General features: G+C 36.0%; 1 protein-coding gene across 2 annotated transcripts in view; it reads left to right on the forward strand.

The window, feature by feature from the left end:
• Positions 1–265: 265 nt before the first annotated feature.
• The window catches only part of LOC138699761 (uncharacterized oxidoreductase YjmC-like), a 32,338-nt gene continuing 18,969 nt past the window's right edge, over positions 266–13,634 (forward strand). Inside the window, exons 1-4 of one of the 2 annotated variants that reach the window (XM_069825876.1) lie at positions 266–626; positions 9,258–9,446; positions 9,532–9,593; positions 12,621–12,674. In XM_069825876.1, the coding sequence (XP_069681977.1) occupies positions 479–626; positions 9,258–9,446; positions 9,532–9,593; positions 12,621–12,674 (453 nt within the window). In that variant the 5' untranslated portion in view covers positions 266–478. The remainder of the gene's footprint in view (positions 627–9,257; positions 9,447–9,531; positions 9,594–12,620; positions 12,675–13,634) is intronic. The other variant, XM_069825875.1, reaches the window with a different exon arrangement.

Here is a 13,634-nt window from a genome sequence, read left to right on the forward strand (position 1 = left end):
TGTCGAAGAACGGTAAATAAATGCTATGAAATCATGTCCACTACCAGTGAGTTTCGAGCGTAAAGTCAGCGTACAACTCCACCCACACTCATGACATCATTAAGGCAGTCTGTATAGTAAACTTGTATTCTCTCAATACGCACCCCATTTGTTCTCTTTATTCAGTTACAAACTACATACAGTATGCTGTCGTCGCTGCTCGAGCACAGTCTACTATATACAGTCACGAAGCTTGAGTTTTGAGGGTGCTAGAAACAATAGACTGTGACGGTACTATTTTGCATTGCCTGTAATGAGGCGATATTAGCGATCCTAGTGGTGAGCAACTATCTAATGTTTGCATATTTACTACGTATTGACCTTCGCGACTGTATATACTAGACTGTGGCCCGAGTGACTTGTTTGCAACGCTATCAGGGGGACGAAGTTGGTATATATCTAGTTATGTGACAGCGTGGACGATGTCAGTCTGTGAAGAATGGTGGCTCCGATAGGTGAAGTGAGACGCTTCCTGTGCGACGCTCTGTGTAGCGTTGGGGCGAGCTACGATAGTGCCGTCCAGCTGGCCGACGTACTGGTGGACGCTGACTACAAGGGACATTACAGCCATGGTCTCAACAGAATAGGTACCGTAGTTCAAACTGCATTACCATTTTTAAAACTCTCCTTATGAAAATAGTATTATTATTATTATTATTATTATTATTATTAGTAGTAGTAGTAGTAGTAGTAGTAGTAGTAGTAGTAGTAGTAGTAGTAGTAGTAGTAGTAGTAGTAGTAGTATCATTAGAGATGGGTCGATAATAGATTTACTCATCGATGCATTTTTTGTCTCGATACTCGATACCTTCATATTTGTTATCATGTAAAATAAAAATAGCTCATTCTGTTATTTTGAAAGTACTACGTAATACCGTATGTTTTCCTGGTTATAGGTTATAAGGATTTAACATTGTCGTAAGAAATGTATGAAAGCAATTAAAAAAAATAACTTAAACAGTGGACAGTGTCTAGAAATTAGCAGGCTTTGACAATTTGTAAAACAAGGGAACATCATTTTATGGTTGCTTAGTGAACAGCAAATGGCGCGATTATCACTCATAGGGTGCAATTGAAAATTTTATTGTTCCGCCGAGTAAGTTGGCTCAGATGGTAACGTTTGACTCACATTCGAGGCGACCAATCTGACTGGAGTTTTTTGTGGTTTTTCTCAGTCACAAAGGTAAATACTGGATTGGAAATTTATATACAGTGATTCAGCACCACCTCAATCACCAATTCATAAACATTAATCAAAATCTAAAATCAGTTAGTCTACATGAACACAAGTCATCTATCACACACGACAATAAAAAAGGAACTCAACAATAATAAAAACGGGCTGCTGATATACTTAAAGATCCTAAACACGCAATGTGACCACAGATGTTAATGCATGTATAAATAAACTTAACAAAATAAATTGTTCCAAACTTCATATTAGCCCGAAACCATAGAACCACGAAACTTATTACCTTCTTCCACTTGAAAGTAACAATGACTGGTGACTATTAAAACTTAAATGGCTGACAATTTAAAACCGGCCTTTATGCTGAAGTACGATACTGGTTCAATAAGTTACTTGTGATTGGATAGTTTAATGGATCACAAGATATTTATATATGACTACCTCCGTGGTCTGTTGGTGAGCAAGCTGGTTTCCAGATCAGGAGGTCCCGGGTTCGATTTCCGGGCTCAGCTCTCGGTGAATTTTTCTTGAAGAAGAGGAATGTGAGTGTGATTGTGAGTGTGCCGGGTTAATAATAATTAACCAATCATCACAAATATAAAAATACATCAGGACTGTCGTTGGGCAGTAACCTGAACACACGTTTCAGCGTCATATTGTTGACAAGTAACTCCATGTGTTAACATAACCATAAAGCATCTAATAGATGCTATAGAGTTACCAACAACGAAAAAAAAAAGATATTTATATAATAATATTTACTATTAGTCATAACTGAGAATAGGTCTATTTGTATTTTGTAGGCGGAGCGTGGTTTGTCCATATGGGCAAAAACTGAAAGTCCTATGCTAAGAATGATTAATAGCCCATAATTGCATATTCGATAATATCTAGTACTTCAAACTGCAATTCAGCACGTTCTGTCATAATTGAACATGATTTTAAAGAAATTTGCACTCAGGCATATTCACCAAACCATCTACAAATAAGGAAGGGATGTTTTTGTTGTGGAACCGAGTTTAAGCTATGGTTCCGCTATGGCGATCATCGCCGAGCGAACAACGCCGCTCAATTAGCTGTACTCTACATGTACAGGGACATCATTTTATTTTTACTTCAATTTTTATTGTACCTGAGTTTTTGAATGTACTTCACTCCCATCCCTTCTACTAAGGAAGTTCCAACTTCACACAGAACCAAGACCGCAGATAGTAAGCAGTACTGAGTTACTGAGTATAGTACGTTCCAGAAATATGTTCGCGTTTTCCAGTGACGAAAGAGCTTTCAATATTGAATCATATTTTCGCACAGGTACTGTCCGTTTGCCTACGTCGCATCCCGATTTCCCCCACCTGCTTCTTCTCGCCCCTCTGTAATAGCTGGGCTGTCTTAGCTCTTTTCTGAAAACATTAATTTCTCTTTAACTTAAAGAAAAGGACCTCGTTAAGTAATTAACTGTCACGTGATTTCCCCCCTTTCTACAATCCTGCGGCATAACTACTTGGACGGACAGTAGATAGCATGTCTGAGTAATTTTATATTTTCGGGTCGGGCAGAAGTGAAGATTGAATTTACAGTACGTAGAGTAGGTACAGAATTATTTCAACATGAGTTACTAGTACGAAGGACGAAACTGGCAATTGGAATTAGATGCAATAATCTATAGTGCGGTAATATGCACAAAAGAACTGAAGCCTGTATCGAAATGAACGGCCACCATTTTCAAAATTGTGTTTAAATATTCATATTATGATTATTTTTCAATTTAACTTCTTTCTCTATATTGTACGCTAATGTGCTGTAGACAGTATCATATACACTGCATAATGAATACGTTCGCATGGATAACTCACTTCGTGAGTAAAAACACTTATTCTTAATACAGTACTGTACTTTGATTAAAGAAAAACCTAATGAAAATTATCAAACTCAAAATCGCGATATTTCCAAGTTTACGTAAATGGATGAACTACTTTTCTTCCTTCCTATACCTAGTAGAATGATTTGTGTTTTACGCCAGTATCATCGAACTCCAGTCTTGGAGGGGGGAGCAAGCGGTGTTTCCGGTTCTCTAAAGGTATAGACAGGTTAATATTAAAAATGTTAGTAAAAATAAAATGATGTCCCTGTATAAGGTGGGCCAGTCAAACGGAAAGATTTCAAGGCGCACAAAAAGAATGAAACGTTACTATTATATCAATTTAATGAGTAGAAATAATAAGTGCATGAATAACCATTAGGTATGCAACAAAAAAAATATTTCTTAAAAATTACATCAGCCAAGTGACCTCCTTTGAAACGCACACATTTTTCGAGTCTGGCCACGAACTGTTCATTAACCCCTCTCAGCATATTGACAGGTATCGCAGCGACCTCTTCTCGTATACGTTGTCTTAGGGCTGGAATTGTTCTGGGTGGATTTCCCCCCAACACCTTCGTTTTGAGGTGTCCCCATAGGAAGAAATCACACACCGGTAAATCAGGTGACCTAGGCGGCTAAGCGATATCCCCTTTCCGAGAAATGACGCGGCTCGGGAACAAAGCATTCACAGCATCCATCGAAATTCTTGCGATATGGCTTGTTGCTCCGGCCTGTTGAAACAGTGTGTTTTCATTCACTGAAAAATGAGCGAATTGTGGTGTAAAACTGAATTAACAGTCACTGTATTTCCGGCCTCATTCTCAAAAAAGAATGGGTCGATTATTCCAGTTGATGAAACCGCGCACCACACCGCTACCTTTTGGGCATGGAGAGGTTTCTCATGAAGCAAACGAGGTTTGCCTCCGACCAATATCGAAAGTTTTGTCTATTCACAAATCCACTGAGATAGAAGTGCGCCTCGTCACTCATCCACAAATATTACAAGGTCTTCATCCTCTGTCAATGTAACAAGCAAAGCCTCACAAAATCGAATTCTCTGTTGATTATCACCAGGATGAAGAGCCTGAACAATTTGAATTTTGTTGGGTGATATCGCAGACGAGCACCATTTAACAAAACATGGTAAAGGCAGACAACTTCGTTACTAGGGAACGCGGAGATAGTGACGTCACCGCCTAAGGAGTCACAAATTGTAAAGTAAGTAGATAGAGAAGAGACGGTTATATTCATTCTCACCCTCTCCATATGAACAGTATACTCCCATCAAATCTTCGCGTTTGACTGGCCCACCTTGTATATAAATGGGGCTAGTTTCTTTACAACGTTCTGCACGGGCTGCAGCGATCTGCGCTACCGTTCTTCGCTCTGGATTGACTTGACGTCAAATTGACAGCGATGATCGTCGTTCATTTAGAAAACAAACGAATTACAATAGCACAGATATGGCTGCGAAATTTCGTGTATTTAGCAATTTCTCGGAAATAAATGATGAAACTTCAATTAACCATGTTTCCAACCATTCTGCACTGTACGATATGAGTTAAAAAATAAATACAGAGATACACATAACTAGAAAATGTTGTGGAAGGAAGTTGGTGAAATTGTAGGCAAGATTGGTAAAGTATCTGTATTTCAACACAAGTTGTCTGTGTATACTCCAGTATATTAGAGGAAGAACAATTAAAATATTATCTATTTTAAAGACAGTGTTTATAAAAAAAACTGAATTTGTGTTGTTTGTTAGAGCAGGGATTATATATATATATATATATATATATATATATATATATATATATATATAGGTCAAAGAAATAGGCTATCTTCACCGACATTCCAACCTTTAATACCGATTAATGTAACCTACTTGATATCATTTTAAAATCGTGATGAAGTGTGTTTCAGAATTAGTTTTAAGTTAAATAGCTTGGACAAAGGCTTGAATTAATTTTGACACGCATAGCTTGCTCGGAAAATAATTCAAATATACGGTACGTCTGTGTTTAAAGTGGCATAAATACAACGTTGTATCTCACTGATACCATTTGGCTCTTCCTCTTCCTTCTTTACTAGAAAAATAAGCCTTTAATCTTGTCTCCGACCTCCAGTGCTGAATGATTCAGCAAGAATTATTGCCTCCAAACTTAGTCAGTACTATCTAATTTTCTGATGGCATAGGCCCTAATCCTTTCGATAGGAAAGACGACTATGTTCGCTGTAAAGAAAACAGCTCAGCTGACGCTGTTCGCTCGGCGATGATCGCCATAGCGGAACCATAGAGAGACACAACCATGACTTAGTCACTACTGTTTAGGAGCTTATGAATAAGACACGTGTTTCTTGCGACGTTGCGACCACTACAAGATGTGCTACTTGTAACAATATTAAATAAAAATTGGTATAGAGAATTAACCAAGTATTGAAAAAGAATCGAATTCATAATCAGGTGTATCGATCAATATTGATACTTGTTACTTATGGGATAATCGTAACCAAAAATTATAGCCGTTTAATTTCAGTTAATTATTACTCCAGTAAAAATATCGCTAGAATCTAAGTTCCGAATTTTGAGAAATGGTATTTCCGAATGTTTTTCAAATGACGTGAAGGCATAAGAGATTTTCGTGATGCATGAAGGAGATGTTGTTGTTTAGTCAACTCTCCGAAGACAGATCTGAACCTTACAAGTGATACCAAGAAGGCACCACTTATGAGGCAACTAGACCAGTTCCTTTCCCCCTATGTAGAAGATATGATTTATTATTTTGAACAGTCTGTATGCCTCTCTTTTCCGGCCATAACTATAGAATAGATAGGCACATATAGTTCTAGAAACAAAAAAAAAGTCCCGATTCTTGAAGCTCCTTACAGAGCACGATTCACAGCACAAAAATTTAACAACGGTTTTCAACCCAGTATTATTTAAATACAGTAGTATTACAGGAAGGTATTTCACAACTAATGCAAAATGCACGAAATTAATCTGAAAATACTTTAAGATCAAATGAATACCCAAGAGCACTGTCATCCTAGCTAATACAGGTCGTAAGGCAGATCACGTGACTCACTTAAAAGCTGATGTGAAGTAGTTGAAAGGAAGAAATTATTGTATCATATATTTCTTTAAAATGTAGTGTAATTGCATTATAAAATTTGAAACGTTGATTATGAGACAGTTTAGACACCAATTTTCTTCCGACGAATGGGATAATTATTTAAATTGTAATATTATTTGTGGTATGAAAATTATGTTGGCGCAGGCAAAACTTCGTATGTGTATACTCGCATTTATTTCGAGTAAATGTTGCGTTCTTTTATTCTGTTATGCAAATTGTAAACAATAAATATGTTTAATAATATGAATGTGAAAATGGAAACATTGATTAGCATGTAAGTTAAGTTGTGTTTTTGCCTAAGTGTAGTGTTACTGATGCGAAATTTAACAGTAAACATTATAGGCATACTGTTTACCGTATTTGTTTTAGTAAATTTGAAGTATTGCGTCCTTTTATGTGGAAATAATCCACATTATAGACAATGTGATGTTTGGTAAATGATAATATATACAGTCTGAACTAGAAACGATGAGATAGAAATATATACGAAAAATTATTAATAATAGTAGTCTACCGTATAGTTTTCGTTGCTGTCATAATACCTAATCTTGTAATTATGTAATTAATTGAAGTAAAGCATGATCCATTACGAAATTCTTGCTTCATTCATTTATTCACAATTCAGTAATTTTCAGTTGCACGGCACGGATATTTTGAAGTCATGTTGAAATTATAGGTTATGTTTACTGTACCGTACTTGCTTTATTTCTATAATTTATTCGCAAAATACATTATAATTAAACAAGACATTACGTTTGATTACTTGTACATGGAATTTTTCTGTACCATACTTCAATTGTATAGTAATTATTTCCTTCTCTAACAAATTGATGAATTAATTTTGTTCTTTAATATCGCCAATTTTAGGGGTTTTACAATATGTTAAAAAGGTAACACGAAACATGAAGGTACCGGTAATTATTTTTATCTCTGAAAAATGTATATAGGAATGGCCAAGCGGCCGAGGTATATGATATTCATTATATATACAGAGTAGAAATAATAATGATATAGTTGTATTGATTTCGACGTTCTGTTTCCTGTCTATGAGATACAAGTGAAATCATTGGTATGCAACACCTTTAATTCCATAATAATCTATTATTTGTCTAACATTCTACGATTTATACAGTCAAATTCTTTGGATAAATCACAGAAAATTCCCCCAACTTGTAATTTTTTTATTAATTGCCTCCATAATTTTGTCAGTTAAACTAAATGTTGCATTTCCTGTGGATTTGGTTTTCCTAAATCCAAACTGTTTTGGAGCTAAAATGTTATATCTTTCAAGATGATGATATACTCTTTTACACATTACATTTTCATAGACCTTGGAGAAAATTGATAGAAGGTATGAGGGTCTGTAATTTTCTGGAGACGTTGTTTCTCCTTTTGCGAAGATAGGAATAACCACAGAATATTTTATGTCTCGGGGAATATACCATTGAACATTGAATAGTTACATAAATAAATTTGTGGTCTAGCTATAATATGTGAACTCGCTTTTAATATTTTGCTTGTTATTTCATCATACACTGAGAAGTTTTTTACTTTACATTTTTAATAATTGCAATTATTTCTTGTTTGTTTGTTGGAAATATTTGAATATTTGGGAATTTTGTTGGAAAATAATGTGTTAAAGAGTCTAAGTTTATACTCTAAACCAGGCCTGCACAAGGTTTCCGCTATCCGAGCCGGCTCACAGCTCACGAGCGGAGGCAGATATTGACTGCGCTCTGTATAAGGATGGACTGGAAGAAGGGGTGATCTCGTACAAAATGTACACAAAAGAAAGTACTATTACGAGTGTTTATGAAATGAATTCCCGTTCAGTGTTTGCAAAACTATCTTGGACTATTATTAATTAATAAAGAAATATTTATTTTACAGAAATAATAGAAATTCTATAGCTACTTAAATGTACAATATCATTTTGTTATATTTTATTTATCAGTACATCAAAACGGGGTTTTATGCTGTTGGCAGCTGAAAGGGACAGTAGCCTACTGAACATAATGAAACATCAGTTACAGATGTTCGATGTCTGCCTTTATTAAATTTGATTATAGAAAACAGTTGCTCACAAATATAAATGTTGAGCCAAACATAGCAATCATTTTCATAGCCAGCCTGTGTAGTCGTGGATATTATCGCTAATGTTTAGGCTAGTAGTATTATTCAAACGATCTTTAGCCCTTAAGTCACATTGAAGTTCAATAAGTTCGAGCTGTAAATCGTTAAATGTTAAATGTTATGTTCCGTCTTTTAGATTCCTTCATACTGTACTGTAACAGTAGGTAAGCAACGTGAAACAGTTACTGAGAATACACACTGCACTCCACTAGATAACTGAGTGACCGTTTCCCCCTCCTTTACCCACAGCAAGTCTATGTCATTCTGACGTATTCCGTTTCGGCGAGCGGTAAATACGGTTCTCCCGCTCCGAAGGAGCGCGCGCACTCGTTGAGCGCTGTTTGTGCAGGTATGCTCTAAACTGTTAGTAGGCCTGGGGGGATGTTGAGGTTATCAATTATTGAAATAAAATATTTGTTAAATATATTTGCAATTTCATCCAACGTTTTTATATTGTTATATATAAGGGTATAGTACTTCAAAAGGTGTTTAACAACAGTTGAAAATTATAAAATACAAATAGATTGAACAGCAAAAAACACTACAATACAATAATTACTATTGTGACAATGTCCGATTGGGTTTCGCACTGGTAGAGAAGTATTTCAATATGGCGGTCGGAATGAGAGTCTGGAAACTAATATTAAATTTCAACTATTTTAGTTTTTAGGTATCTATCAAATTTATACATATTACTATAGGAAAAAGTTAAATTTTTAACTTAATTAATATTTTCTAATTAAATTACCGTTTTACTTCTGATTTATTTAACAAATTCAGAGCTTATTTTCGCTGCTTGAAGTACGCGGCCAGTGATGCTATCACATTTTACTTTGCTATACAAATGTTCGTCAGACGTTTGAGCAATAACTAGACATGACGATGTGTACATTTCTTGCAGAATTGTATATTCGTGACGTGAAGAAAAAGCTGTGTGACCCGGACGCGAAACCTTTCATATTAAAGGAGACCCCATCCACGGCATGGGTGGACGGCAAGGGAGGCTTCGGCCCCGTAGTGGGCAATTTCTGTATGGAGCTCGCCATCCAGAAAGCCAAGAATGTCGGTGTAGGATGGGTTGCGGCCAATCGTATGTGAGAATGTCATTGTTATATGATATAGATAACTGAAATAATGCCTTAAGGCGACTTTCTCATCACGTTGTTTTGTTCTAGACTCGAACCACTTTGGCATAGCTGGCTGGTACAGCAGATTAGCCCTCCAACACGGCATGCTGGTGAATATATTTTTTGTATTCTATAAGTTAGTATGAATCTGAAATGTAAAAAACTTCTAGTGGTCTATATAGTCTAGTTCAGTTATTTAGAGCTCAAATACAGCCGTAAATGACGTAGGATTTTGTAAAAAAAAAATCTGGACAAACATAACAATTTCCTACGTAATTTTGTCTCCTATGCTGAATGATAACTGTAGGATTTAATGGCTTGCTAGAACTTTGGGCTCCGGGCAATGGATATATCAGATACTCGTCTAGGTGGAACTTCGGTCTGTTAGGGCAGAAGCTGTATAGCCTGCCTGCCTGTATCCGATTCACGATGACCACCCGGGGACTTATCTTATTGTGAAATTTTGTACTTAGCTTTTCAAGTAAAACAAAATAATGTTATAAATTTGACATAATTTGAATTATCTTAATCAAATTTTCTATAGGCTAGGGTGACCAGATTCACATCGATGGAGGACATTGTTCGAAAAAAGAGGACAGAAAATACCGTCAACGGGGGTAACATTGGCCCATTAAGGATAACTTTGACCCAACAGAAATTACATATTTGAATTGTTATATCTCTCACAAAATACTGACAGGAGCTGCCATCTACACGTATAGTTGATGCTACTAGGATATATCACATTTTGTGGAGATATAACAATTAAAATATATATTCTTTGTTGGGCCAAAGTTACCCTTAATGGGCCAATGTTACCCCGTTGACGGTATGTACTTAGATTTAAGCTTGGGCCTATTTTATACTTTAAATTACGTCAATATCTATTTTATTACAAAATATTTACAGAAAAGATTTAGGCTTATATCATGCTTAAAAGTATATTAATATCTATTTTATTATAAAATAATTACGAAAAAAACTTAATAATAATGATTTTACAGTTAGCTACATACGAAAGTCAAGGGAAGTATAATTATTATTAAAGAGAACAAAAAATAACTATTTAGATTTATATTCGTACCTCGATCTCTCAATTTACTAGCTACCTGTGAGCAATGACCATAACAGGGAGGAGCAGAGAGAGTTATGACCGTTGGCAAACAATATATTCCGTCGATGCTGTTGCCATATTAATGAAATAATGAAGTTTATTTCATTAATAATTATGTGTTGAATGATAATTCACTTTGGTAAAAATCCTACAGGCAAATTACTTGAAGAAGGCGTCAAATTAGATGATTTCAAAATATCAGGCATACAAGTTACGAAAAGGAGGACTTTCTTGATTTATTAAAACAATCCGCCCGGAATTCGGACAAAGGCCTAAAAAGGACATGTCCGGACAAAAGAGGACGTCAGGTCACCCTACTATAGGCTATACTGCTCCGTGTCTCGTCTCTTTACTCTCGGCTCAGACTTAGTACAGACTCAGAAACAAAATTTGAGTCACCTGAATTTTTTAAGTTTCAGTTATAACATATTGTGCATGTCCAGTGCTTACTGAGCATCCGCAGTGTGTTATAATTGGAACTTGGAAAATTCAGGTGACCCAAATTTTGTTTCTGGGTCTGTACAAAGCGAGGGCAGATCCACCGCAGTGCTCGAATTTCTCATCACTGGTCTACGTGTTAAAACGGTAGCCATTACACTAGAATATCTCGCATTCCAATACAGCCGAAAGTGATGGATTTTTAAGAATGATTAAAAAATGTATGTTTCGTTGTGTGTTTATTTTTGCATCACTGTTTGCTCGTATTTGTATTTGAGGATCATGGCCTCAAAAATTGGTGACCTACATTTTTATCATGAAGTGATAAACAAAATTAGTCTCTACGGGGAATGGATGGAGATGTTATGTCTACAACATTATGAAACGAAGCATACACTTACAGCACAAGAAAATATTTTAATGACCAGTTTCAACATTGTCGCTACAGATAAGGAAGTGGGGACCGAGTAACATAGACGAAATAAATAATGTTATTTAAATTCATTTTGAAATATGTAATAAATTCACAACTCTGATAAATAATGTGCAAGTATGTTTAGTTCAACTAGTCACTCACTAAGCCAGGAGATAATGGGATAGGGTGATCAGTTCATTTCCCCCTTCATTGCGTATATTGCTGACTAGTAACATTTTACACTAGTCAGACTTCAGATGTACAACAACAAATTGCTCTGTCTCTGATACATATCAAGTGAGATGTACTGCCTGATAATAGATGTAAGAGCCAAAAAAAAAAAAAATAAGATATGAATTTGAAAACTAGATCTCTCATTAAACACCAGAGTTTGAGGAACTTCTTGTCATATGTAGTATCATCTCTAAGCAGTAAAATTTACACAAGTAAAGCTAATTCAATTACCTTCCATTACGTATTGTAGGATTAAAAGCAAACTCTTTTCTTCATTTCTCATAATGAACTGCCCTTCTTCTTACTTCTCTTGCGTATGAGAGCATGCACATATAATTTAGTTGGTAAGGAACATTTCTGATATTTGTGACGTAACTTACGATTGCGCTTCTTAACACGCTTCACAGGATTTTTATTTTGCAAATAATTTTCCACTAGAAAAATACTCTGCCTAATACTACGCCGAACCATTGCTTTAGAATGACAGATGCCGCTGGACGGTTACGCTGTGCTTCTCCGTATTCTTGACTCACTGTCAGTGTACGATAAACGAAAAAAGGTGGCGTAAGTGTCGATGAGTAATTTCTTGCATCCATCTGCGCTGTATCTGCTCTCAAATTATAAATGGATCTTTCTGTATTTTAACAGATAGTAAAGTTGGTGATATGATTGTGTGACTGCAACCTGTGTATATTTTTGTGTGACTTTACTTTGTTTATAGTGTTTTTTTCCTTTTTATTTTTGTTAGGTGTATTTGTATTTCTGGTGGTGTGGAAGAGAAGGCCTGATGGCCTTAACTACACCAGAATAAATAAATAAATAAATAAATAAATAAATAAATAAATAAATAAATAAATAAATAAATTAATTATATTTTGTTGTTCAGTAAACTTTGCATTCAACTCATTAAATGTACAATCTTTCATATTTTTTTAGGGGATGAGTTTTACAAATACCTCCCCAGTAGTGAGCCCTACGCGAGCAAAGACAGTAAGTATTATGAGGCAGTATGATATGATATATGATATGATTTATTGTCATTCAACCGTTTGGTACTACTGGTCCTTCACATTTCTATATTCGGGCCAGCATTCCTGTTCTTACATTACAGTACTTACATCACTTATAAACTTAGTGGACGACTCATGCACTTATCTTCCTTTATGTAATACCACAGTCTAGTATGTACAGTCACGAAGCTCAATACGTAATAAATATGCATCCATAGATAGTTGCTAACCACTAGGATCGCTAGTATCGTCTCATTACAGACAATGCGAAATAGTGCCGGCACAGTCTATTGATCCTAGCACCCTCAAAACTCAAGCTTCGTGACTGTATATACTAGACTGTGGTAATACTATGGCCTTCTGTGTCTCTTCTTTTCTCTTATCACTTCATCTATTTCCTACTTTAATTCTCTGACATTATTTATCGTTCTAAAGCCTATCTAAAACTAATTCCTCTATCCCTAATACTTTGTTTACTGTTTAGTACAGTCTCTATTTTCACAACACATACTATTCATTACCGTATTTATCTCTTTCTTGATTTTACTCATATGATGTACTTATTTTTTCTTAGTCCTTACTGACATGTATCATGGTTAATTCCTACTCCTCGCTCATTTTGCCTTTTTACACCACTTCACTATTTCATTTACTACCTTTGGGCGGCCGGGTAGCTCAGTTGGTAGAGCAGCTGGCTACGGACTGAAAGGTCCGGGGTTCGATCCCAGGTGGTGACAGGATTTTTTCTCGTTGCCAAACTTTCAGAACGGCCCCGAGGTTCACTCAGCCTCCTATAAAATTGAGTACCGGGTCTTTCCCGGGGGTAAAAGGCGGTCAGAGCGTGGTGCCGACCACACCACCTCATTCTAGTGCCGAGGTCATGGAAAGCATGGGACTCTACCATGCCCCCCAAGTGCCTTCATGGCATGTTACGGGGATA

Source organism: Periplaneta americana, chromosome 5 (assembly GCF_040183065.1).
Source record: "Periplaneta americana isolate PAMFEO1 chromosome 5, P.americana_PAMFEO1_priV1, whole genome shotgun sequence".
In the NCBI taxonomy this organism is placed as follows: domain Eukaryota; kingdom Metazoa; phylum Arthropoda; class Insecta; order Blattodea; family Blattidae; genus Periplaneta; species Periplaneta americana.